The sequence below is a fragment of the Saccopteryx bilineata genome, chromosome 6 (genome assembly GCF_036850765.1).
Source record: "Saccopteryx bilineata isolate mSacBil1 chromosome 6, mSacBil1_pri_phased_curated, whole genome shotgun sequence".
Lineage (NCBI taxonomy): Eukaryota > Metazoa > Chordata > Mammalia > Chiroptera > Emballonuridae > Saccopteryx > Saccopteryx bilineata.
The window spans coordinates 33,598,728-33,626,476 of record NC_089495.1 but is presented as its reverse complement, the minus strand read 5'-3'; the positions used below and the strand labels follow the sequence as shown (position 1 = coordinate 33,626,476).

General features: G+C 38.9%; 1 protein-coding gene across 3 annotated transcripts; it reads right to left on the bottom strand.

Annotated features, from left to right (window-relative positions):
- Window positions 1-13: 13 nt before the first annotated feature.
- Window positions 14-27,731, bottom strand: POLB (DNA polymerase beta). 3 transcript variants are annotated; one of them, XM_066234894.1, is made up of 14 exons: window positions 27,513-27,731; window positions 27,120-27,177; window positions 23,610-23,676; window positions 18,620-18,694; window positions 17,954-18,012; window positions 15,648-15,697; window positions 13,963-14,014; window positions 12,398-12,452; window positions 12,231-12,303; window positions 9,174-9,244; window positions 7,729-7,815; window positions 1,665-1,729; window positions 1,124-1,263; window positions 14-245 (listed from the first exon to the last, which is right to left on the bottom strand). In XM_066234894.1, exons 1-14 carry the CDS (start codon window positions 27,571-27,573, stop codon window positions 151-153), a joined length of 1,008 nt encoding a protein of 335 aa, XP_066090991.1. In that variant the 5' UTR covers window positions 27,574-27,731; the 3' UTR covers window positions 14-150. The 3 variants fall into 3 exon arrangements, 2 of the variants coding, with proteins under 2 accessions (XP_066090991.1, XP_066090992.1); XR_010726017.1 differs by lacking the exon at window positions 14-245 and adding an exon at window positions 4,772-4,903 and having other exon boundaries at window positions 1,207-1,263; XM_066234895.1 differs by lacking the exons at window positions 14-245; window positions 1,124-1,263; window positions 1,665-1,729 and adding exons at window positions 2,167-2,191; window positions 4,772-4,903.
- Window positions 27,732-27,749: the final 18 nt, after the last annotated feature.

Genomic DNA, 27,749 nt, shown 5'->3' with positions numbered 1-27,749 from the left:
CAAGATCATCTGATAATAGTATAAGAGGTTTTATTGACTACAGTGCATGAAGAAGAAACACTCATTTAAAAACACCAAAGACCCTTACATAGCAAAGGTTAAGAAATAAATTAAGACTCTTGTTGGGCTGTGCCTGGGAGGAAGGGTGCCTCATTCACTTCGATCCTTAGGTTCTCGGTATTTCCACTGGATGTAGTCAAAGATGTCTTTCTCACTATCCACTGGCAGGGGTTCTCCAGCAACTCCTGTTAAGAAAGAGACAAAAGAAACTTACAAACCAGCTTAAGAATTTAGTTATGGAGGGTTCAGGACTGACAGCTGTATGGAACATACTTTCAGAAAAAAAGGAAATGATAACCAAGCCACTAAAAATAAAAAGATATTGCCCGCCCCCATCCTCCCACATGACCTTGTGTGACGTATGTCACAGAGAAACCAGTACTACAAAAGGAACCTGAGTATTCCAACTATGGCCTCTGAAGTGATCCTAATTCATGACTGTCCTCCGCTGGGTCTCCACTATAGCCACCATGTATTACATATATAAAATACTCCAGTTAGTTCCTTTGCAACTCAAGATGTGGTTCCTAGACTCGCAGTACTGGCATCTCCTGGAAGCTAAGGGAATGCAAATCTTGGGCCCCACTCCAGAGCCCACTGAATTAGAATCTGTATTCAATGTGGTCTCCACATGGTTTGTATTCACATTGACATGTGAGAAGTACTGCCCTCGTCTACCAAGATGGAAGCCCTATTTTATACTTTTAGGATAAAATAAAATCTTCATTTTTCTAAACTTAAAAGCATAGGGCCAAGGCTACCAGATTTGGCCTGACACCAAAAGCAATGATACCTGGCTTCTTCAGAAGTCTTGAAGATACAATTTAAAAAACAAAACACTTAAATCAATAAAACGTATTTTTACTGACCACTATAGGTAGAAAAAATTTAATCCATTGTGACAGAGCTAGAAATAATTCTTGCCATCACAGGCCTTCAACTGAGGCCTAGGAGCATAGATGGATTAAAGTCCCATTTGTTGCTTGGGCTAAACCAAAATATTTTTGAAAATAACTTTCTCTCTAGATGACTGGGGTTATCTCAAAGGGTTACAAATACTCACCAGTGACTCCCACGGGGCGAATTGTGTATTCGTTGATTGTGAAGCCTTTTTCTAGGGCATGAGCTCTCATATTCTTATTGAAAATATCACTCCCAGTGAAATAGAGAACACCACAGTAATACTGATCCTTGGGTATCAACCTAAAAAAAAGCAATAGATAAATCTTCTATTACACATTTCAAATTTAGAAAAATAAAACTCTTAAAAATCAATAAGGCACAAAACACCAAAAATAAGTCTATGTGGCCAAATAAGCTGAAGAAGAGACCATCATTAGGTAGAGCATTCAAACTAACCCGACTTTGCAGTTTAGGTTTTAGTTATCTATCTCTGTAAGAGATGTGGAGAGGTGAGCAGCAGTACCACTTATTACAACTCACTGTCTTGGGCAGAAAAGTACTTTTGGGCTGTGGAAGGCATCATGATGAGATGGCACTTCAAAATGAAAAGGATTCTAGACATTTATGTGAATTCCAGGATATACAGAGGGAAGGGGAAAAGAAGAAAAGGAGGAAAAAGTTAATAGGTTGGCAACAAATACCTGATATCAATTCTCCTGTGTGGGTATTCCTTTTCATCATTTTTACTGGGAAGATGGCAAACACCCTAAAATGGATATTTAAAAGAAAGTTTAAAGATGTTTTTAAACTTGAGGCTTGATTTTAGTTGTTAAATCTGAGGTTATTTTTGTTTTAGAGGCAGTTTTCCAATTTGGAGCATTTTTAACTTAGTTTTTCTATGCACTATATATTATCACTTCCTTTCTATTATGTGTCATGATAATTAAAGAACTATGTGAGACTGACCAGGCAGTGGCGCAGTGGATAGAGCGTCGGACTGGGATGTGAAAGACCCAGGTTCGAGACCCCGAGGTCGCCAGCTTGAGCACGGGCTCATCTGGTTTGAGCAAAAATTCACCAGCTTGGACCCAAGGTCACTGGCTCAAGCAAGGGGTTATTCCAGGGGTCTCAAACTCAACTCAGCATGTGGGCCGCAGAGCAAGATCACAGCCGTTCGGCGGGCCGCACTAGGTCTACAAAAGGCAACTGTTACGCAACACTTTTCTCACTGCAGTTGAAAACAAAAAAAAATCAGTACAAGCACAATTGTACATGCAGTTTACTCAGTGTCACAAAACGACCAGAAACTGTAGTTCGCATCACAACTGCTGTTAACTAAGCTAATATCTAGCTAGGATGCTAGAGAAATAAAAAATACAAGTAGGCCCCTAGGCTTACTTAATTTTATCCAAAATATTTTGAACTTCGTGGATTAGTCTGCGGGCCGCACAAAATTGTTCGGCAGGCCGCGAGTTTGAGACCCCTGGGTTACTCGGTCTGCTGAAGGTCCGCGGTCAAGGCACATATGAGAAAGCAATCAATGAACAACTAAGGTGTCGCAACGCACAACGAAAATCTAATGATTGATGCTTCTCATCTCTCCATTCCTGTCTGTCCCTGTCTATCCCTCACTCTGACTCTCTCTCTGTCTCTGTAAAAAAAAAAAAAAAAAACTATGTGAAACAGCAAACAAGGATTGTGGTTATGAGGATTTGGCCTTTGTGTGAGTCTAAACAACAAGCTAATCAAGGAAAGCAACAAACATGAAAGAGACCAAAACAACAGAAAAAATCAACCTGGAAGAAATAATTATTAAGGAAGAAGAAAACAAAAAAGCTATAATATATTCAGATATCAAAAGACATTCTATTCATGAAATAAGAGTAGAGTTCTACAGGAAAAAAATCACTTAGGGAAAAGGTTTAAATCAAAATAAAAAAACATGAGAGCAAAAGCAGAAGAGTTTGAAGTTAGGGAAATCTTCCAGAAATTAAAAGACAGAACAATGAAAAATAAGAAAAAATTTAGTAAGAAAATCAGGGGAACATTTTCTTCCTTCTCTACAGTGAGTTTTCATTACACTTCTACAGTTTCAAATAGGTATTTTCAAGGTCTGTTTTGTTATATTTCCCTTTTCCAGAAAAAGGGCTAAAAATTCTGGACTAGTCAGCAACCCATACACATGTCAAAAGAACTACAAACATCAACAAATTTCAAAATAAATGTTGCAAGTGCTACATTTTAAGAAAAATATACAAGTGATAGGCTTCTGATTCTAAAAAGTAGTCAAGTTGGTACATGTCATTAAAAGCCATACTTTTTCACTCAGCAACATAGAAAAATTAAAATCTAAAATCCAAAATGGGTATTTTCTTTAGCTGTTGCTGTGGCTGAAAGATGAATGAAACCTGTTTTATCTTCAAAATATGAAACCTACCTTCTTAAGGCATTAACAAGTTCCAACTCAACCTTCAAACGGATCAGGAATGAATTCCATCTGGAATTTCCATGAGGTATTACCATTACCTTTCAGATACAGATGTTTGGATGGCACAGGAAACGATCTTACTGGCTGTCACATCAGTCATAGAATTTCATCTGATGACTTTGTTCCTTTCCTCAAGGCTAATTTTATTTCCTGAACTTTTTCTGAAGTGCTGATGTTAAAGAATTTCTCTGTATTATTGTCAATTCTTTATTTGATCAAGTGGATTAGTTTTGTTTGGCATTTCAACTAGGTAGCTTCATGCAAGTGTCTGAAATAAAGCCTCCTTCACTTCCTCAGGGTAAGTTGAGGTACCAGCTATTGACCCCATGAATCCTTACTGAAGGTATTTCTCAGAAAATACAAGGCCAAACTTGCACAAAATGCTAAAAGTTGAATGGTATTCATCATATATAAACAGGCATCTACATGCAGAGGAAATTGTTTTTTTCTTCCAAATGTTATATTCACAGGAAGAACAAAGACCATGATTTTACAAGATCTGGAATAACCTTGGCTTTCCTAAGGTTTGATCACTATTAAAGGAATTAATGTTTTGAAGGTAACTTGAAAAACACATGAAATACCTTATCTTTAAAAACAATTCAGTCAGTGGTTACAGCAACAAGAGGTTTTGAAATCAAGTGGATATGCAATGAGAAGGGTTTATTTCACCATCTAAATTGAATTCATTTTGCAGCCAACTTCCTTTCAGAAGCCCAGAGATCTTAACTTCTGTGGAGATCTCTGCTAATGTTTGTGCACTTAAGGTCACTGCTCCGACTCTCCTCCCCCATGTATCTTCTTGGCTAAATCCCTTACTGCAAGTCTCTGCCCAAACCACCTCCTCTGTCTCTGCCATTCTATTTAATACTACCTCCTGCACACCCATCTCTCCTCATACCTTGCTCTCTCTTTTTTTAAAAATAGTACTTATTATCTTATCCTAATACACTATACAACTTATCTATTTATTATGTTCATTGTTAACTATCAGTCCATTTCCACACTCCCCAAATATAAGTTCTACTTAAATTCACTGATATATCCAAGCTTCTAGAAATGTAGCAGGTGCTTAATATGTATTTGCTGAGTTGACTGCATCTACTTCTCATCCCACTGACACTCATTCTCACATTTTGTCCATATCATGTACAATAAGGTCTGAACCAGCCTACTCTGTAGCAGTCATTGGGATCTGGCTGTCCATACACTTTCTGGGCAAAGGTCTTTTCTTTTTCAATTGAGCAGGTAGCTACTAGAATAACCCATTTCACCAGTGTCAGCAAATCTTATGTTCACACCTTTCTTTATGCTACTCACCTTTCTTTTTCAGGTTACACACCCAGCCCACCAGCCGTCATTTGTCCTTGTATTCTTGCAAGCTGGATTACTACAGCCTCTGTCAGTTTTTCCTCTGGTCTCTCTTTGAGCACCAGCAGAACACTGTTCAGACTGTAAAATAATGCTTCTGCTATTGTATTGCATAAACACCCTCCATGTTGCCCACTCTGAAAGCAGGTGCACTTCCCCCGTAGGGAGTTCCAGTGCCCTTCACAGAGATGACTACTGGAGGACAGTTAGGCCAGAGGGGTACCCAGAATATGACCAGGCGAACAAGGCCGCTCCTACTATGAAATAAAAAATCCAACTTGTATAACTGGTATTTTTAGGATTTTATCTATTGAATGTACTTTAAATATAAGATTTATGCACATTCGCCCTGGCCAGTTGGCTCAGTGGTAGAGCATCAGCCTGGCGTGCGGATGTCCCAGGTTTGATTCTCACTCAGGGCACACAGAAGTGACCATCTGCTTCTCCATCTCTCCTCCTCCCCCTTCTCTCTCTCTCTCTCTCTCTCTCCCCGCCTCCCACAGCCATGGCTCAATTGATTTCAGCAAATCAGCCCTGGGCCCTGAGAATGGCTCTGTGGAGCCTCCACCTCAGGTACTAAATAGCTCGGTTGGGAGCATGGCCCCAGATGGGCAGAGCATCGGACCCAGATAGGGGTTGCCAGGTGGATCCCACTCTGGGCACATGCAGGAGTCTATCTCCCCTCCTCTCACTTGGAAAATAAAAATAAAAAAAGATTTATGCACATTCATTCTGAGTGAATTAAAATCAATCTACATTTAAAAAGGATATTCATGGAGGATATATAAGCCCTATTTTTTAACAAGATCTCATGTATGCATATATTTTGGACATAAGAGTAAGAGCTCAAAATTTGACATTTTCAGAAAAATAGATCATACATTTATTCCTAAAGACTGACTACTGGAGGACAGTTAGGCCAGAAGGGGTACCCAGAATATGACCCACCTTTACCAACAGGAAGGTAAACTTGATTTTTACCTTTCCTAAAGTTCTTTTGAAACGGATAAAGTGTGACCAATTTAGGCAATATACTTCCATTGCCCATTAAAATCACCAGGCTGAATTTAATAATACATTGTTTTTATATGATTAAATATACATAGCATAAAATTTACCATTTTAACCATTTTTAAGCATGCGGTTCTATGACATTAAGTAGATTCATAATTATACAACTATCACCACTACTCACCTCCAGCACTTATTCATCTTCCCCAAATGAAATTCTGTACGAATTCACCAGTAACTCCCCCAGACCCCAAGGCCCTGGCGAATGCCATTCTACTTTCTAACTGACATGGCATTTCAATCATCTATTGCAACCATCTTTTCTACCATGGGTTAAAACGAGTACTGCTGGCCCTGGCCGGTTGGCTCAGTGGTAGAGCGTCGGCCTGGCGTGCGGGGGACCCGGGTTCAATTCCTGGCCAGGGCACAAAGGAGAAGCGCCCATTTGCTTCTCCACCCCCCCCCCCTCCTTCCTCTCTGTCTCTCTCTTCCCCTCCCGCAGCCAAGGCTCCACTGGAGCAAAGATGGCCTGGGTGCTGGGGATGGCTCCTTGGCCTCTGCCCCAGGCGCTAGAGTGGCTCTGGTCGCAGCAGAGCGACGCCCTGGAGGGGCAGAGCATCGCCCCCAGGTGGGCAGAGCGTCGTCCCTGGTGGGCGTGCGGGGTGGATCCCGGTCAGGCGCATGCGGGAGTCTGTCTGACTGTCTCTCCCCGTTTCCAGCTTCAGAAAAATACAAAAAACAAAACAAACAAACAAAAAAAACTAGTACTGCCACATTTATGCATGAGCCATGCTAATTCTAGCATATCTATTCTCCAGAAACACAGTTTCTTTCCTTTCAGTCATACTTGGGGAAGGGGGACACAGAGAAAAGGGGATCCAAATGATGTATATTTAAGTGACCAACAGAATAAAGGTAAGTCTCTATTACCTTAGTTTTAGATATTTTTACCTTCCTGTTGGTTTTTACACATGACCTCTTATTAATCTGTTTTTAATCCATTTGCCATTTGTCTTGAATCTTTACATTTTAATTCCCTAGGAAGACTACAGGATTTTGACAATTCACCATGATGGGTTTCACTTTGAAAGTCTCTGTAGGTGTCCCCTCTAGAAACTCCCCAACTTATCATTCCACATCACATGTTTCTTCCCCTGTGCCTTCTATCACATAACTTGCTTCCTTTTCTTTCTTTGGTATTGTAATAGATTAGTACTTTTCAATGTTAATCTCACTTACTGAAGAATTCTGAGTCAAAGAAGATGAAAACATTTGCTATTTTAGGTAAAAACTTATATGTCAAGTTCATTATGAATACTTTGAACAGATTATACCTAATGACCTTTTCCAATGGCAGAGATATTTATAAGTGGGGGATTTAAAATAAAATTCTTTACTAGAATATTTTGAGATTAGCATTCTGCTAATTGTTCTCTCTATGGCCTCATGGGTATTTACTTACTGTGATATTAAGCTACAGTGAGGTCACACACTCACAACCTTTTTTTTTTTTTTTTTTAACAGAGAGAGAGGGATAGATAGGGACAGACAGACAGGAACGGAGAGAGATGAGAAGCATCCATCATCAGTTTTTCGTTGCGACACCTTAGTTGTTCATTGATTGCTTTCTCATATGTGCCTTGACCGTGGGCTTTCAGCAGACCAAGTAACTCCTTGCTCAAACCAGCGACCTTGGGCTCAAGCTGGTGAGCTTTTGCTCAAACCAGATGAGCCCACGCTCAAGCTGGCAACCTTAGGGTCTCAAACCTGGGTCCTCCGCATCCCGGTCCAACGCTCTACCCACTGTGCCACCGCCTGGTCAGGCACTCACAACCATTACTGAACAGTTTTTAAGGTTTGTTTTTTCCAACATGTTAACTCAAATGGGTACTTACCATGAATTTTGTTTCACCTTTTGACAAAGTATCAGTAATAAAGCTGACCTTTTGTAACTGCTCCACAACACGATGTAACAGCTTTGGCTATAGAATCATAATTAGGAAATAAGAAAGAGCAATCAATCTGTTACGCGAGGAAACATTTTTAACATGAGTTTTCTTATTATCTGTGGAGAAATGCCTATTTCCTATGTTATGAATAAGTACATTTTTCTTCTAACAAATTCATTTTATTAAACATATTTTTAGATACCATTGTCTTTCACCAATATCATGATACCCCAAACAAACATCATTTGTGTTTATCTGTTTCATTAAATCAAAAAGTTAGCTGCTTTGCCTGACCATTGGTGGCACAGGGGTAAAGTGTCAACCCGGAGTGCTGAGGTTTGTCAGAGCAGTGAGCGAGGAATCGTCCACAAAATCCTAAAGGTCCAATGTCTGGCATGAAGAGCCCATGGTTTTGGCTTGAACAAGGGGACGCTGGCATGCCCTGGTCAAGGCATGTACAGGAAGCTCAATGTACAACTAAAAGTGAAAGCAACTATGAGTTGCTGCTTCTTACTCTCTCCCCCCTCTCTCAGAGCAATCAATGCACAACTAATGTAAAAGCAACTAAGAACTGATGCTTCTTACCCTCTTGCTCCCTTTCAGGCTCTCTCTCACACACAAGAAAAATAAGTAAGCTGCTTCATCTTTAAAAAGCATATATTCCAAAATCAAAAATGTTTTGCTTCTTGGGTTTTCTAGTAGAGGTAAAGTTTCTTTTTCCTTCCTTCCTTCCTTTCTTTTTTTTTTTTTGAGAGAGAGACAGGAAGGAAGAGAGATGAGAAGCATCAATTCATAGTTGCGGCACTTTAGTTGTTCATTGACTGCTTTCTCATACGTGCCTTGACCCGGGGGCTCCAGCTGAGCCAGTGACCCTTTACTCAAGCCAGCAACCTTTGGGCTCTAGCCAGTAAGCATGGGATGGTGTCTATGATCCCACACTCAAGCTGGATGAGCCCAAATGCAAACTGGCAACCTTGGTGTTGAACCTGGGTCCTCAGCATCCCAGGTCAATGCTCTATCCACTATGCCATCAGCAGTCAGGCAATACAATATTTTTTTAATAAAAAAATATTCCTTTAGTGAAAACCTGAATATTATACTAGGTATTTCTAAAATATCTGTGATAGACAAGAAATCATTCTGGAAATATTTTACTAAATTTCATCTCTTTCAAATGTTAGATTGTCCTCCCAATTCCTTACGGAAAAACATGCACCCCTTGCAACAACTTACTTACTTTTTGCCTTTCACATAATTCAACTAGTATAATACTTCAATTGACCTTCATAAAGATTAGAACAAACTTATTCTGAAAAAATCCAACTATCGTTTACAAAATGATAATCACTACTATGTAAGATTGATCACACTGATTATGAACTCTGAGGCACCTGTTTGTTTGATTCAGAAGTAAAACTTGGATGGGTCAGAAGAACATCCATGTCCCCACTGGACTCTGCACCTACGGTAACAAAGAAAATGTGTCGAGTTCTTCATGTAAATTTATCTGTTCCACAAACAAAACCATGGTGATGACACACACAGAAGGGCCTTACTTCTCACAGCCTAACTTTTTATTCACTGTGCTCCATATTCAGAATTAGTTAAAAGATTTCATTTTCTGTCCAACTATTCAGGTATATTGATGAAAACAGCAAAATCTGGTATAACAACAGTAACTGGAATTAGATATTGCACATAATTGGTCATTTAATGTATTAAAAAGGCATTTAAGTGTTCAATAAAGTAAAAATATTTTAAAATAGCTTTAAAATACATCTATAAATACTATATATCTAAAAATTTCAAATTAAACAAATTGCTCTACCTCTGTAAAGGTTAATCAGAAAACTCATTACAATTCTTACGACTCAACTTACTGAATACTGGTAAAAAGAATTACTATTATAGTGTTATGTATAAGAATATAGCAAATTCTAATTTATGGTTTCAGTTTGATCCTCACTTTAAAGCCAAATAACTTCAGGCAGATTACATACAGTTGTTTAAACCAGTATTTTTCAACTGCCAGTCCACGGACCGGTCTGCCAGAAGTTTTATGCCAGTCCACCAAAGAGTTCACCACCCTGATGCTGTATGAAGATTATAGACCCAACCTATGATTTTAGTCGTATTCGCTTATGTTCAGGGTGAGTTCTGCCTCAGCAATCCCGAAATAATTCTCCTATTTTCACTTGTCTCCAAGTGTTAAAGGTTGAAAACCACTAGTTTCAACCTTTCTTTTACTGGGATAGCATATTTTCTCCATCTAGATGGCATTTTTTTCACTTTCTTTTTTTTTCAGTATTGCAAATGAAGACTGTATATTCCTCTAGACCTCACTTTCCTTGTCTAAAAGCTACTAAAACCTACTTTATAGGCTGTTGAGCAACTAAATAAGAACATATATAAACACATCTAGAATAGTGTCTGGCACACAGATGGCATAAAATAATCCTGTTTATTGCCTCTTTTTTCTTTGTAAGTGTAACATGTAAAAACACTGAAGACCTTGCAGCGTCTCTGGGTCACCACCCTTTCCATTAGTAATCTTTAACCAGATGTTTAAACATAAAGAAGACTAGACTTAGTATGTGATGGTCACAGAACATTCATGGCAGCTATTTTAACAACTAAAAGAGTTTATTGTCTTTTATTCTCATTTCTTTCTCCTCAAAGCTGTATGTCTTCCACCATCCACCTATCACCAAAAATGTATTCCTTTGTCCATTTAAAAAATAAAAACAAACTATGTAAGCAAAAAGAACACAAACAAATAAACCCCAAAATAGAAAAACAACAACCAAAAACAACCCAAAGTTCCATTAAGGAAGACTAGATAAATAAAGATAAACTATGGAACATCCATACAATTGAATGTTATACAGCTATAGAAAACGATGTGGAAAATCTCTCGGAAGTATGTTTAAGTGAAAAAAGTAAGGTGTAGTACTATGTAAATATTACATTACCTTTGTGAAGGAAAGAGAGAGAAGGAAACCAAAAGAATATATATTCACATTTAGTTACATTTACATGTAGAAACACTGAAAGAATACACAAGGAAGTGGTTATTAATGAGTCAGTGGTGAGAGGGAATGAAGAGTAAACAGGGATAGGGAAGAAGACAGACTTCTTAGTGTATATTCTTTTTATAGTAAAGCAAATAACCATATAACCTATGGAATAAAAGCAAAAATAAAATAAAAATATATAAACCCAGAACAGTTGTCATTGTCAAATGAGCATACATGTGGCTTGCTGTGTACTAAATTCTGTTTTCAAAATATCAATTCCAAGGACTCACCCAAGGAGAGTCTTATTTAATAGGTTGCAGTAGGGTACAGCAATGTGTATTTTATAAAATGTCCTGGGTGTTTCAGATGCACAGACAGACCTGAACAACCTATTAACTTTAATCCTCTCATTCTGCAAATTTGGAAAACAGGATGTGGAGAGACAAACTAAAAATCATATAGTGATAGATTTGGTCTGAGAAGCTAGGTATTTTGGCTCCAATCCAATGTTCTTTCTGCACATCAGCAATTATGGATTTAGTCCTTTTCTATCCCCAGCTTTAGGTTCTTAACAGCAGCTACCCAGAGAATTTCTTATAGTCCATCACCTACTTCCAAGCAAAACTCCAGAGTTGGCCAGATATTCAGTCAGAAATCTATTCAAAAAGTTTTAAATAAAGTTTTTCTATTCTAATTGTTAAAGTTTATATTTTTAAACTTATGTTACCCTTCCACATTTTTGAGGCAGTTAAGAGACCACAACTGTGTGGTTGTTGCTTTGCCCGTATTCACATAGTAAATGGAGATCAGCAGAACCTGGGTGTGTGAGAACTGGTTTTAAACTGGTGCTTCTGAGACATTATTCTAGATCCATTACAGAAAACTTAAAAAAATACAAAAAGGAAAGCAAACAGATAAACAGAAACTACCCACAGATTTTCTAGCATCTAACCAGACAATCACTATTAGGATTTTAACATAGCCAAAATTATTTTATATACTTTTATTAAAATTAGTCACTAAAATATCATTCTATAATAAACTTAGTACAAATTTCCTCTAATTTTTTATACATATTTCCATCTATAAATAAGTAAATGAATAAAGTTAGCACTTTGGCTGTGTAGCTCAGTTGGTTAGAGCATCGTCCCAATACACCAAGGTTGTGGGTTCAATCCCCAGTCAGGGCGCACACAAGAATCAACCAACGAATGCATAAATGAGTGGAACGACAAATCGATGTTTCTCTCTCTCTTTCCCTTCCTCTCTCTTTAAGATTGATAAATGAATTTTAAAATGAAAATAAAGTAGCTAATACTACTGGAGCTTAGTAAATCTGTTAAATTACATCGTTTTAATCCATTATTTTCATATATATTAGGCAATTTTAACATCAAGACACGAATAACCTAAGATTAACAAGTATATTACCTCTTCTGAAACTGCCACAGACTGTAGCAATGTATTCAGAATCCACTTTTTTAACTTCATTTAGTACAATATCCTAATAGAAGAAAAATTAAGTCAGTATTCTAAAAATGGCTTTTCACCAAGTGACACTGTCAATTCTAGACAAATACAACTCAGTACACTCTTACTTGCATTTGTAACATCTCTTCACGAGGAATTCTTTTCTCAAAGTCCTCAAAATATCTATAAAGACAATAAATAGATAAGATTTTTGTGATATTTAAATCTTCTTAAAAATTACATTTCCTACCACATCAGGTGTCCTTATACCATCAGATCATACAAAAATCAGGATTAAAATTCATCAAGACAACAGTAAAACTGGATGTGGGGAAGGTTAATTTCTTAACTTGGATCAAAATCCTTAAATGCTATCCTTTCTGATAGTCCAGATACTCCATCTAAACTTATTTATAAATAAACTTCACATTCACATACCAAGAATAAATGCATCTAAGTTAGTACATTTCCAAATTAGACTGTCCCTATTGACAAGCCAAGGGGTAATAGTTCATTGCTCTTAAATTGTATTTTAAAATATCCTAGTAGGATCCTGCAACATAAATGAACCCAGGTATTATTCTAATTTAAAGAAGTCAGTCACATATTATATACTTTCATTTATATGAAATATCCAAAATAGCAGATCTATAGAGACAGAAAGTAGATAAGTGGTTGCCAGGAGCTGGGGTAGAGGAGGGGGTTGGAGAGAAATGGGGAGTGCCTGCTAATGGGTACAGGCTCTGAGAAAACAAAAACGACTCAAGTCGACTGTAATACAACTCTGTGAATATACTAAAACCACTGAATTGTATACTTTAAATGGGTGAGTTGTATGGTATACGAATTACTCTTTAATAAGATTGTTATGAAAACATTACCTAAGCATGAAACAGCACCTAAGAATAAAGCACCTTTCAAAACCAGTTCTCACAACTAAGTTCTTCAGAAGACCTCTAATTGCTTTGTAAATGCAAGGAAAGTGAGAGCTATACCATTCTAGTCTCTTACTTGCTTAAAGTTTTGGAAGGGCAGTGTAAATTTAAAATATTATGATAAAGCATCAACCAGAAAAGTTCAGGTTATTGGTACTGAATCGCCAATGACTATACAATACTAGAGAAAAGATACATGCTCATACAGGTATATAGTTTATTCACTATGCATTTTAAATAATTAGAAAGGAAGTTCTGATTATATCTGGCACACAAAATGATAGCTAATGTTGATATACAACATGCCTATTAGTTATTCCTTTACTGTTATTAGGGTGTTCAGTATTTTTCTTCTTTTTTTAAATTTAGTGTTTCAAGTTCACGTCCCATCTTCTGAGGTAGACTCTGAACTTAAGAGCTACACTGAGACCTAGTGCAGTGCTTTGTACAATGCAAGCATGAACTAAACACCCACTGACTGACCGAGGCACTCAGTTCTATGTATTTTCAGAGGAAGCTCCCTGCTAAAGTCAAGAGAATGAGGGAAATAAATATACAGAACAAGCAAACACACTAAAAAGCAGTAACAAAACATGTGAATATAGGCATATTCCCTACATGAGTCTGCAACAATCTTAGCATTTCTGAATCGAAAATGGTTGTTTAGCTAATTATGAAGAATTATTATGACTTGGAAGAATAGCTATAAAAATTTTACTTTTATATCTCCAGTGTCAAAAGAAAATTTGCCACCTTACTTCAACCCAATTCGCTGATGATGGTTCAATTTATCTTCATTTTTTCTGAGATCTGTATGGAACATAAATAAAATTGAGGTGCTAATTTAAACATTTTTTGTAATGACTTTGAAAAGACAATGAAAAAAATTACCTAAAAAAATTAGATAAAAGTGACTCTTCAAATCAATGTAGTGCAATCTAACAATTATTTCATTATCATTTTTATTACTGAACCAAAATTTCAATTTTACTTACATGGAGTAGTAGATAAAACATACCAAAATCATTCCAAATTCACTGACTATGGCAAAAGGCAGCCTTATAAGAACATACATTGCTTAATTTATGGTTATTAGCAGCAGTAGTAACCACAATTTCTGAATGTATTATGAGTAACTAAGTTCATTCAAATTGTTCATTTTTTGGTATTTACTGAGTGCCAATGTGTGTAGGCACTGTGCTAAAAATCTTGTTAAAAGGAGAGGTGTTATCTTTTTTTTTGTTAATTTAAAAACATATCTTAAATCTTAGTTTCACTTGGATATTCCTTTATCGGGCATGCCGGAAGGGGGGAAGGTGGGCGAGGGTCTGGGGCATAAACGGTGATGGACAAAGACTTGACTTGGGGGAAGTAAACAAACAATATGGTGTACAGAAATATGTTGTAGAATTGGGCACCTGAAACTAGTGTCACCCTAAAAAGTCAACTTAAAAATGTTACTTATTTTTAAGTACTTTAGTAGGTTCCAAGCATTCTGTGAAGCGCTTTACATATATTATTTCACTAAATCATATGAGGCAGAAATTATAATACCATTTTGTAGCTGAGAAACTGAAGCACAATAGTCATTCATTCTAATCAAGTGGTGACTACATTGATACCTAGGTCAGTCTCTAAAACCTATCCACCTAAACACTGGGTTGCTTACAAGTAGTCAAATCCATATATATTAACCTAAATGCCACAATGTACTATAATGAATCCATATATATGTATGTATGTATGTGTATATATACATATATATTTATATATATACACACACAGAAAAAGCTCTTGAAATGTAGAAGAAACTATATTTAAAGGACTGCTATATAAGGCTTAAGAAAAGGGTTTCAAAATTACTTAAGCTTTATTTTTATAAACATTCATTTTATTAATTTTAGAGAGAGAGGGAATGTAAGAGGAGACAAAGACAGGAACATCGATCTGTTCTGTATGTGCCCTGACCGGGGATCAAACCGGCAACCTTTGCTCTTTGGGATGATGCTCTAATCAATTGAGCCATCTGGGCTTAAGCTCTATTTTTAATCACTTCTTTGAAAGCAAAAATTTAATAATCATTACAAGCTTCTTACACAATCTCAATATATATCATTTGGCTTTTAAGCTGAAGGTATAGGACTAAAATTTTATTAAAGAAACAAAGGCAATTTAAATCATCTAAAAATTTGTAAATAAAAGCACTGCCTTCAAACCAAAAGCCACTTCTTGCTCTTCTTGACCTTCTTCTGAGTTACAAACCTAAATATGTTTAAGACCAGAATATAAACCTCTCTTTATATCTAGCCTCTACTGTAGAGTTAAAAAGAATTCATATCATTTGTATCTACTAACTAAGAAAGGGTATTTTTTGCAAGTTCTACTTTGTTAGAGCATTAACATTCCAATCAGGACCACACTTAACCAGGAATTACATACTCACCTTCTAATGTTTTAATTCCTTCATCTACAAACTTCCTTGCAGCAGATGGACTACAAAGAAAGAATTGCATTATCTCAGTATTAAGTGAAACTCTAGATGTCTTATCTTGTCAAACATAAAGAATTACTATTGGCCCTGGCCAGTTGGCTCAGCTGTAGAGCGTCCACCCAGAGTGTATAAGTCCTGGGTTCGATTTCTGGTCAGGACACACAGGAGAAGTACCCATCTGCTTCTCCCCCCTCCTCCTCTCCTTCCTCTCTGTCTCTCTCTTCCCCTCCCGCAGCCAAGGCTGCACTGGAGCAAAGTTGGCCCAGGCGCTGAGGACGGCTCCACAGCCTCCACCTCAGGTGCTATAATGGCTCCGCAGCAGAGTACGCCCGGATGGGCAGAGCATCGCCTCCTGGTGGGCATGCCGGGTGGATCCCGGTCAGGAGCACGCGGGAGTCAGTTTGCCTCCCTGCTTCTAACTTCAGGAAAAAAAAATTTTTTTAATTTTATTTATTCATTTTAGAGAGGAGAGAGAAAGGGAGAGAGAGAGACAGAGAGGGAGAGAGAGAGGAGAGAGAGAGACAGAGAGAGAAGGTAGGGAGGAGCTGGAAGCATCAACTCCCATATGTGCCTTGACCAGGCAAGCCCAGGGTTTAGAACCGGCAACCTCAGCATTTCCAGGTCGACACTTTATCCACTGCGCCACCACAGGTCAGGCAGAAAATTTTTTTTTTTTAAAGAATTACTATTGAGCTGAAAAAGACTTGCTAAAAATGTTGCATGGTTAATTTGGTAATGTTCAATGTTATCCAAAGAGAATTCTTGAAGCTTCAATCTAGAAATACAACCATAAACTTGGACATGAAAAATGTCTACACAGCTAAGTGTCATATATCATAGTGCTCATGTTTACTTTATTCATAAACGACACACAGGCACTTGAAAACTGTCATTCATTCATGAGATTTTTACTGAGGGCCTATTACATGCCAGATACACTTCTATGTGCTAAAAATACAACAGGAATAACACAAATAAGGGTTCTGTCCTTACCTACTTTTATTCCAGTGGGCAGAGAGACAGTAAGTACATATATAAACAAGTAGGAAAATGATCTAGTAGATAGAAAAAAAGAACTGAAATGGGAGTGAGGAAACAGGTTCTAATTCTGACTCTGCCACAGTTATCTCACTTTCTGTGTTCAGTTTTCTTGCCCTGAAAGAGAGGGTAATATAACAGGTACCCTTTAAAATAACTTTTAACAGGTCCCCAAACTCATTTTTAGTAGACGAGGTTTAAGAATTTAATCTATTTTAGGGTAACTTTCACAAAAAATGTTGCCATTTAAAGAATTGCCATATCTAAAAAAAAGTCTCATTTCATGAAGATGAGAGTTAAGTAAAAAAAGCATTATAGCCTTAATATTTCAATGTTGACCTTTATTTTTTATTTGTCTAGTGTCAAAGAAGCCTTCTTTCATGGTAGTTCAAATTTTAGGATAAAGACTCCTTAATTAAAAAATGCTTAAGGGCTGTTTCAAATTCACAAGGTACTACACTAGATGCTATGGAATAAAAGCTTAAATGTTTAAGTTAAATATCATGCTCAGAGAGGCAAACAAGGTTTAATCTGGAGGCAGTAGTAAAATGTACACAGAGCAAGTGTTACTGGAGTTTAGAGGAAGAAGAGATTATCTTGGCTGGGGAGTCAAACTGGTTTTATAAAGGAGGTAACATTTGCCTTGGATGGGGCTTTCACAGTAGAGGCAACAGAGAACCAACCTCAGGCATATAAGCTACGGAAGTATAAACTGTATGGGCAAAGGCACAGAAGTGGAAAGGTACAGGTTTGAAGGGAAACAGCACGCAATTGAGTTTGGCTAACATAGAAGAATTAAGCCAATCCTAGGCCCTGGCTGGTTGGCTCAGTGGTAGAGCGTCAGCCTGGCATGCGGGAGTCCTGGGTTCGATTCCCCGCCAGGGCACACAGGAGAGGTGCCTATCTGCTTCTCCACCCCTCCCCCTCTCCTTCCTCTCTGTCTCTCTCTTCCTCTCCTGCAGCCAAGGCTCTATTGGAGCAAAGTTTGCCCCGGCGCTGAGGATGGCTCTGTGGCCTCTGCCTCAGGCACTAGAATGGCTCTGATTGCAGCAGAGCGATGCCCCCAGATGGGCAGAGAGTCGCCCCCTGGTGGGCATGCCGGGTGGATCCCGGTTGGGCACATGCGGGAGTCTGTCTGACTGCCTCCCCGTTTCCGGCTTCGGAAAAGTGCAAAAAAACAACAACAATCCTACTATTATGTCTAAAAAAATAGTTCTTACCCAATGCCAGTAACTCGAGTCAGAAAATTGATGGATGAACTAGTATCATCCTGACGAATCTTTAATAAAAAAAGAAAAAGGCATAACAATGATTTAGAAATGCTTTGAGAACCAAAAGATCTTTTTAGAAATATAACAGTCTGCTAAGAGACCTGAAGAACTTCTTACATGTGCCTGGATGACCCCTATAGAAATATTCATATGTAACCTAGACAGATCTAAGTTACAACAGAGCAGCTTAAGATGTCTCATCTCTAATTTACCTAATATTCTTAAAAGACTTATTCATAAAAGAGGAGAAGTGATATAATTATCATCAGAGTGAAACAAAACCGTATTTTGGAAGAATTTAAGCATAGAAATTAAAAAAGATAACATCTTTTAGCAAAAGTCTATAATCTCATTCCTAAATAGTATTGAAAGTATGGAAATAATTGCATCATATATGCTCATAATAGTCTATTAAATACCATATAAAATAAGTGAAAATTTTATAGAATACTCACATTTAAAAATAGAACACTTTTAAAGGCATAAACTCCCCTCCTCTCTTTTCCTTGAGTCTAATTAAAGTGACATCAATTACCCTGCAATGGTGCTCCATGATAGTTGCCATAAAGATACATACTATAATCAAATAAGCAAATAAATAATTTAAAATTTTACCTTTTCCAGTTTACGCAATTTTCCAGTTGCTAAAAATTCATCAATCTTTTCAGCAATTTTTGTTCCTACTCCGGGCTACAAAAAACACACACACAAAAACAGAAGTCCTATAAATATAATGCATACCAAATCACTAAAAACTAAAGTACAAAATAAAAAATGAAAAACAAATGCTCGTCATATGACCAGTTTTGAAACAAGGAACAAAGAAAATTGAGCCCCAGTAAAAATATAAAATACTTAATTGACAAAAGAGAAACCCTATCAAAATAATTCTGAATGGCCTTTTTTTTTCTTTTTTTTTTACAGAGACAGAGAGAGAGTCAGAGAGAGGGATAGATAGGGACAGACAGACAGGAACAGAGAGAGATGAGAAGCATCAATCATTAGTTTTTCATTGCGCGTTGCAACACCTTAGTTGTTCATTGATTGCTTTCTCATATGTGCCTTGACTGCGGGCCTTCAGCAGACCGAGTAACCCCTTGCTGGAGCCAGCGACCTTGGGTTCAAGCTGGTGGGCTTTTGCTCAAACCAGATGAGCCTGCACTCAAGCTGGCGACCTTGGGGTCTTGAACCCGGGTCCTCTGCATCCTAGTCCGACGCTCTATCCACTGCGCCACCGCCTGGTCAGGCTGAATGGCTTGCTTTTTAAAAATTAACTTCTGTTGTAGAAAAATTAGAAAATATAGTTGTATAAAAAATATTTAACTTATTTGTTAATTTCATCATCCTGAAAATTAAACTGTAACCTCATAACTGTATGTCTGTATTATATAGACTTCTTGTCTGTTTATATAGTTACTAAATATATGTATATATATACTGTTATCTTACAAAAGCAATCATACTGCTTCATAAAATGTTTTTTCAACTTAAAAACACATTGTGAATAAATTTCCATATCATAAACACAACTACAATATCTTTAATGGCTGCATAGCATATTATTGTATAAATGTATCATAATTTACTTAATACCCTATAGATGAACATTCAGATGGATTCCAATTTTTTGTATTTTAACAATGCTGTCACAAACTTCCTTTACAACAGAAGTTCCCAAGCTTTTGCATATATCAGCATTGCCTGGGGGATATATTAAAACACAATGCCAAGTCCCACCTTAGAATTCCTGACTCAATAGGTTGCATTTTTAACAAGTTTCCAGGTGATACTGAGGCTGGTCTAGATGCCACCCCGTTAGAACCACTACTCCCAGAACTGCACAGTCCAACAGAGCAGTCAGCAGCCACAAGTGACCATTTCCAGCTTACATTAATTAAAGTTAAAAATTCAACTCCTCAGCCTAACCAGCGGTAGCACAGTGGATGAAGTGTTGACCTGGGACGCTCAGGTTCCAGGTTCAAAACATCGAGGTTGCTGGCTTCAATGTGGGATCAGCATCAGCGACATGATCACAAGGTTGCTGGCCTGAGCCCAAAGGTTGCTAGCTTGAAGCTCAAGGAAACAAGAGGTCACTGGCTTGGCACAAATTGAGAAGCAATTTATGAACAACTAAAGTGACACAACTACAGTGCTTTTCATCTCTCTCCCTTCCTATCTAGTGTATCTAGTCTCTCTCTCACTTAATAAAAAATAATAATAATTAAATTCTGTAGTCACACTAGTCACATTTCATGAGATCACTAGCTAAATATGACTGCTCACAGTTACTGTATTGACAGCACTGCTCTAGAATATAAGCTCTAGGAGAGCGGGGATCCTGGCTTTTCATTGCTTTATCCTTAGCACCTGGATGAATACCTGACACGCAGGTGGTGTGCAAAAATTATAAATAGGTCTTTGTGTACATAATTTTTACTGGTTTCCTTTATATATATTCCTCAAAGCAGAATTGCTGGAACTAAGGATATATACATTTTTTTCTTTTTCCAAGTGTGAGGAGGGGAGATAAGACTCTCACATACACTTTGACCAGGATCCACCCAGCAACCCCCATCTAGGACTGATGCTCTGCCCATCTGGGGCCATGCTGGCAACTGAGCTATTTTTAGTGCCTGAGGCGGAGGCTCCACAGAGCTATACTCAGTGCTCAGGGCCAATGCTCTAGAACCAATCAAGCCAACGCTGTAGGAAGGGAAGAAAGAGAGAGGGAGAGAAGGGGGAGCGGGAGGGGTGATGCAGATGGTCACTTCTCTGTGCCCTGACCAGAAATCGAACCCAGAACATCCATATGCCGGGCTGACGGTCCACCACTGAGCAAACTGGCCAGGGTCCAAAGGATATATACATTTTGCCAACATTCTGCAACATTATCCTTCAGAAAAGCTATAACAATCAACATTCTGAGCAGCAGTAAATGACTGTCTTTTTTTCTACACCTTTATCCATATTGCATATTATACTTGATAACTTAATAGACACTATATAGCATCTTGTTTTAATTTGCAACTCTAATTATTAGTGAAGCTTAACTTTTTTCATGCTTACAGTTGAACATGCATAACACCTGTGTGCCAGGTAACTTCTACTCTTAGCCCTAAATTCACCCTGCTATAGCCCTTTTTATTTGTTTTGTTTTCTTTTTTTTGACACTGTTCTTCTTTCCCTTTTTATCCTTTTTAATTCTCAATTTATTTAATATTTAATCAGTGTCCCAAGACTACCGAATGCATATTCAAGTTTTGAAATAGCAAATAGCAGATATAAGTGACAAATAGTAAGTAGAAGAGATTTGGAAAAGGAAAGTGCTCAGCTTTCTCATTTTCTATGACAGAAGATGCATGCTGGCCTGACCTGTGGTGGCGCAGCAGATAAAGCATCAACCTGGGACTCTGAGGTCGCCAGTTCGAAACCCTGGGCTTGCCTGGTCAAGGCACATATGGGAGTTGATGCTTCTTGCTCCTCCCCCCTCTCTCTATCTTTCTCTCTCTCCCCACACCCCACCTCTCTAAAAATGAATAAATAAAAATATTAAAAAAAAAAAAAAGAGGATGCATGCTGACCTAAAGCCATTTAGACCCAGCCTATTTTCTATACTTAACACTGTGGAATACAAGGCAAAACACTCATTCTGGAGATTTCAGATTTCTAGAATTATTGAGAAGCACCAGAAAGTAGAGCTGTTTAAGAAAAATAGTGAAATGGAACAAAGATAAGATTTTCATATTAAGTCCAATCTTATGCAAGAGGGATTTAGGGTACTTCTGTGTGTTTTTTAGGGATATACCAGATTTTTAAGGATAAACTCAGATTTGGGATGAAGTGCATCAGAGTTTATCCAAGTTTGCCTTTAATAAATGATCGGGCTATTTGCAATTAACATAAAAAAGGAAATTCAAGGGTGATTCAAAGGGCACAGAATGGGGGCAGAAATAGCTCCTGAGGTTAACACTGGGGCAGTTCACCATTATAAAAACTTAGAATTAAAATCTAGTGTGTTTATAACTTGCCTTACTAGTCTCTTTGAGGAGGATAGATTAATGTTGAGAACTTATGTCACAAAGGATTTTTTTTGTACTTACCTTGTGAGGTAACTTTTTTTTGTTTTTTATGTATTTTTTTAAATTCATTTAAACAAATTTTTTTTTAGATTTTATTTATTCATTTTAGAGAGGAGAGAGAGAGAGAGAAGGGGAGGAGCAGGAAGCATCAATTCCCATTTGTGCCTTGACCGGGCAAGCCCAGGGTTTTGAACCAGCTACCTCAGTGTTCCAGGTAAACATTTTATCCACTGCGCCACCACAAATCAGTCAGAAAGGATTTAAAATCTAGATGCCAGAGCATAATTTGCACAGAATAATAAATTCAAGATAACGATGTGGTACATGACTAATGTGGATAATTTGTCACTTAGTCATAAGTACAAAATTTATGATAATGGGAAGACTCTGAGAGATGAAAATATAAGGACAGTTATAATTTATACTGTGAGGTTCTCATGAGAAAATTAAGGACAATCAAATATTAATCAAAAGCCATGTCAGTTTGATATCTTTAAGAAATAATGAATAGGACACCGTCCTTAATTTTGAAGAATTTAGGATCTTTTAGTGAGATTAAGATGAGAGAGAATAATTTGATTATTAACAGATAAATTTTCCCAGGATATTCTTAACAATACTATTACAAATTACTAAGAGATGTGACACTCTAGAAGTTGTGACACTAGCATACAGGACTTTATAGAAATTACAGAAGACAGGGCTAAATACACCAAGTGGTTTAATCATGTGCTTATTAATAGGTAAGATCTCTTTGGGAACACTAACTCATATTAGTTCCTATACCTGGGGATCAGAAAAAGGTAGCTGATAGAGCATCGGCCTGGTGTGCGGGGGACCGTGGTTGTATTCCCAGCCAGGGCACATAGGAGAAGCGCCCATTTGCTTCTCCACCCACCCCCCCCTTCCTCTCTGTCTCTCTCTTCCCCTCCTGCAGCCGAGGCTCCATTGGAGCAAAGATGGCCCGGGCGCTGGGGATGGCTCCTTGGCCTCTGCCCCAGGCGCTAGGGTGGCTCTGGTCGAGGCAGAGCAACGCCCCGGAGGGGCAGAGCACCGCCCCCTGGTGGGCAGAGCTTCGCCCCTGGTGGGCGTGCCGGTCGGGCGCATGGGGGAGTCTATCTGACTGTCTCTCCCCGTTTCCAGCTTCAGAAAAATACAAAAAAAAAAGAAAAAAGAAAAAGGTAGCTGAGGGCCAGATATGCTGGTATCATTCTGCCACCATACTCTTCTTCAGGACTACACTCAAAACTGAAAATGAATGAGTACATGTATATATAGAGAAAGCAGAGAAAGGAAATTGTAATTACATATGTTCAAAAAATTTTAAACCCACTCTTACCCCAATCAAAACATATTGAGCTTGTAGCAGTATAGTTGAAACAGAATAAATTGATTCCAAAAAATCAGTAACAGTGAAATCTGCCTGTGTCAGTCAAGGCAGCTTCAAGAGGCAAATTTGGTTTTATGGGAGCCCTCCAAATCTGTACATGTGTAAACTCTTTGACCAACTTGCTCACCAAACTTACCAACTTCTTAGCTTCCGCTCCACTCTTTATTTTGTGTGGGTACTTTGCTATCACAGATGCTGCTTTTCTATAAGAAAAGAAAAAAGAAATTAGAAATCCAGTGAGATCTTAATTTTTCTTAAACTGGAATACACATACAAGCAAATATGCAGTTTACACTTTCAGTGAGATAATCTGCCACATCTGTGTAAAACTGATAAAAAAAAACACCCATGCCTCTCACTTTTAGAAGTACATCTTTTTTTTTTTTATTGATTTTTAGACAGTGAGGAGAGATAGAGAAACATCAATTTGTTGTTCTATTTATTTATACAGTCATTGGTTGACTCTTGCATGTGCCCTGACTGCGGATAAAATATGCAACCTTGATGTATCAGAACGATGCTCTAATCCAGTGGTCCCCAACCCCCGGGCCGTGAACCGGTACCAGTCCGTGGCCCATTTGGTACCGGACCGCAGAGAAAGAATAAATAACTTACATTATTTCCGTTTTATTTATATTTAAGTCTGAATGATGTTTTACTTTTTAAAAATGACCAGATTCCCTCTGTTACATCCGTCTAAGACTCACTCTTGATGCTTGTCTCGTAAGTTCGACAATTATATTTAAAAATGCCACAGTTTTTACGCCGGTCGCATAATTTTATTTTGTGCATTTATCCATCCCACCCTAAAGGCCGGTCCACGAAAATATTTTCTGACATTAAACCGGTCTGTGGCCCAAAAAAGGTTGGGGACCACTGCTCTAATCAACTGAGTCAGGTAGAAGTATATCTTGAAAATCCTCACATTTGAGGATATGATTTTAACTGTATATGTAAAATAGCGAGATTCAGAAAACCAGTAGTATTTCCTTTTCGGGGATTAAGTAGAAAATATCACTGGGCCTTTCTTGAATAGCTAGTTTCTAAAAATCATTCATAATTCTTTTTTCATAAAAATGTGCCACTTAATAGTATTCAGACTACTAGATACCCAATTGGTTAATGGACAACTATTTTTAAATTCAAGGTTTAAAACTGCATTCCCCTATGTCCTTAATACCAGTTTTCTTCTTTTGTTCCCATTTCAGTTCCATACAAGGCAGAGTGGACTGTGATTCTTTCCCATCTCCACACATATACAGTTCAGACTGGGTACACCCTGGGAGTGCTCTGCTGGTATCCTGTCTATAACTTCAATGCTAAATGCGGTTTAGTATTGATGCTGATAAAAAGCCTTAATACATCTAAGTCTAAAGGATAAATATTGGACAGTCTTTGGATCTTGGTTTTTCATTCTATTCTAGCACATATACACCTTTAGACTAGGATATCAACATATCTATTAGCATAATACTAATGATAATCTGGAAAGGTAGATTGAGGGCAATTTGCAAAGGGAATTGGTTCCATAAAAGCAAATAGTTCAGAATTAGCTCATGAAAGGCCTTTCACATGCCACAATGCATTTGGGCTTTATCAAGATAAAGAAATATCTAATTATTTGATATAGAATAATGACAAGATTATATAACTATTTTCAAAATATGTTATCCACAATCAAGAGAAATGTTTAGCCAGAAAGGGAGGAGCATGCAGGGGTGTTACCTTCTTTTCTAGACTTATTTCCCACTCAGACCACACCCCTTAAGCAAACTAAATTACTTAGTAGAAAATGCTATACTCCCTTCATGTCTCAATGCGTTGGCACATTTTGTGTCCTACCCCTAGATTGTTCTTCTCTTTACTTATTCCCTGATGGGCTCATTCAAGACTAAACATTTCCTCCCTGAAGCCTGCTGAGACTCAAATTATAGGGTTGAATCTCTCTGATTTCCAGATCATCAAATGTGTGGATGACAGTATAATTACCTTACATAGGAAGTCATAGGAGATAAAGGAAAGAGTGTAATAATTTTTGAATTATGTTGGTTGGGAAAGAAAGGAGGAAGTTTAGTCTTGAAAAGGTAAAGATACGGGGGATACAGGCCTAAAAATCTGGAGAAAAGTTACCAGTCAGATAGAGATTTGGGGTCACTGATATGACCAGTATCCAAAGCCACCAAGAATGGTATGATTGGCCCTGGCCGTTGGCTCAGTGGTAGAGCGTCGACCTGGCGTGCAGAAGTCCCGAGTTCGATTCCCGGCCAGGGCACACAGGAGAGGCGCCCATCTGCTTCTCCACCCCTCCCCCTCTCCTTCCTCTCTGTCTCTCTCTTCCCTCCTGCAGCCGAGGCTCCATTGGAGCAAAGATGGCCCGGGCGCTGGGGATGGCTCCTTGGCCTCTGCCCCAGGCGCTAGAGTGGCTCTGGTCGCAACAGAGCGACGCCTCAGAGGGGCAGAGCATTGCCCCCTGGTGGGCAGAGCGTAGCCCCCTGGTGGGCGTGCCGGGTGGATCCCAGTCGGGCGCATGCAGGAGTCTGTCTGTCTCTCCCCGTTTCCAGCTTCAGAAAAATACAAAAAAAAAAAAAAAGAATGGTATGATTGTCAGGGAAAGTATGACAATGAGAGAAGAGAGTGAAGGGCAGGCCTCTGGGAACTACCAACATCAAAAGGCAAGATAGAAGCGGTGAAAGAACAGAAAGCTGTGCCATCATAGCAGGCAAGGGTAAGACGTGAACAGAATGAGCTAGTAGTGAATGTCACTGACCGTCCAATAAGATAAGATGGAGTGGGGAGCATTTTCAGAGGAACGGGAGAAAGGATTGCATACTGCAACGAGCTAAGAAATTACTAGGGATTAGGAAGTCCAGGCAAAGGGCACATTATTCAAGAAGGTTAACTAAAAGCGGAAGAGATAAGGTACTAGCTAGAGCAAAAAAGATTGCTTTGGTTTTGCTTTTAAAAGAGCTGAGGGAGCCTGACCTGTGGTGGCGCAGTAGATAAAGCGTTGACCTGGAATGCTGAAGTTGCCAGTTCAAAACCCTGGGCTTGCCCGGTCAAGGCACATATGGGAGTTGATGCTTCCTGCTCCTCCCCCTTTCTCTCTCTCTCCTCTAAAATGAATAAATTAAAAAAAAAAAAAAAAAAAAAAAACGCTGAGGGATTTGGGCATGTTTATAGGCTAAGGATCAGAAAAGCAGGTGGATGTAGGAATAATGTTTAGGATAAGGCCCCGGGTGAGATGAACAAGGTCGGAATTCAAGGAGGTGACAGGATAAGACACACCAACCAGACAGAAAAATGTGATTCCTTGAACCACATCTATTTCACAGCACAGACCTCATCCACTGTCTTTCAATTGTGGCTCAAAAGCAAACCATATTTTCAGTAATTCATGTGCGGTGACAGGAAATCAGCCTATTTTCGGTCAGAACTGGGAACTGGTCAGAATTCATCCTACAGAGCCCTGCCCAAGCTCTCCCAGAAATACTGCAGTAAGGTACCACCACAAAGTCAATACCCTCAGTTCTTGCTCTTTTTTTCTTCCTTCTCTTGCAGATGGTCCAAACATCCACTGGCCTCTCAGCCCTTTTAATGGCCACATATCCCAGGACCCATGCTCCCAAAGAATGATGCACCGTCCCACCTGTAAGCATTGTATTTGTGGATCGCCTGGTTCACGTTCTTCTCAAAATTTGCGAGTTCTGAAAAGGCAATAAGAGGCTCGGGTGAACAAGAACCACGAGAAAACAAACGAGAACCGAGTTTCCCATAAAGGGGCGTAACAGCCTCTTAAAGGACTTGTACACGGACCCCACTTCTACATGGCCCAGGCCAAGGGAAGCCAAGCGGTGTCACAGCGTCCCCAGCAGCGGTGACAATCAGCCACCGGCCACGGGCGCGGGAAGAAAACCAGGACGGAAGACTACCCGCTGCGAGGGGCCGATGCCATCGACTGGGCTGTCGGGACGGGAGAAGGTAGGGAAGGCAGTGAGGTGAAGGAAAGAAGAGAGCCAGCGGCTCCCGGCGCGGTACTAACCTGTGAGCATGTCGGTGATTCCCCCGTTGAGAGTCTCCTGTGGCGCCTTCCGTTTGCTCATGGTGGCTGCACCCGAGAACCATAGGGTACGCAAAGCCAGGGACTGGCCCCCTCTCCCAGCTCTAAGGAGGGCCAGCGAGCTTGGAAAGGGGGGTAGGACCAGCCCAGCCCCCGAACAGCCCGCGCGACCCGCTGAACAATGGCTGCCTCTGACAGGAGGCGCGGCGCACGGCGGCG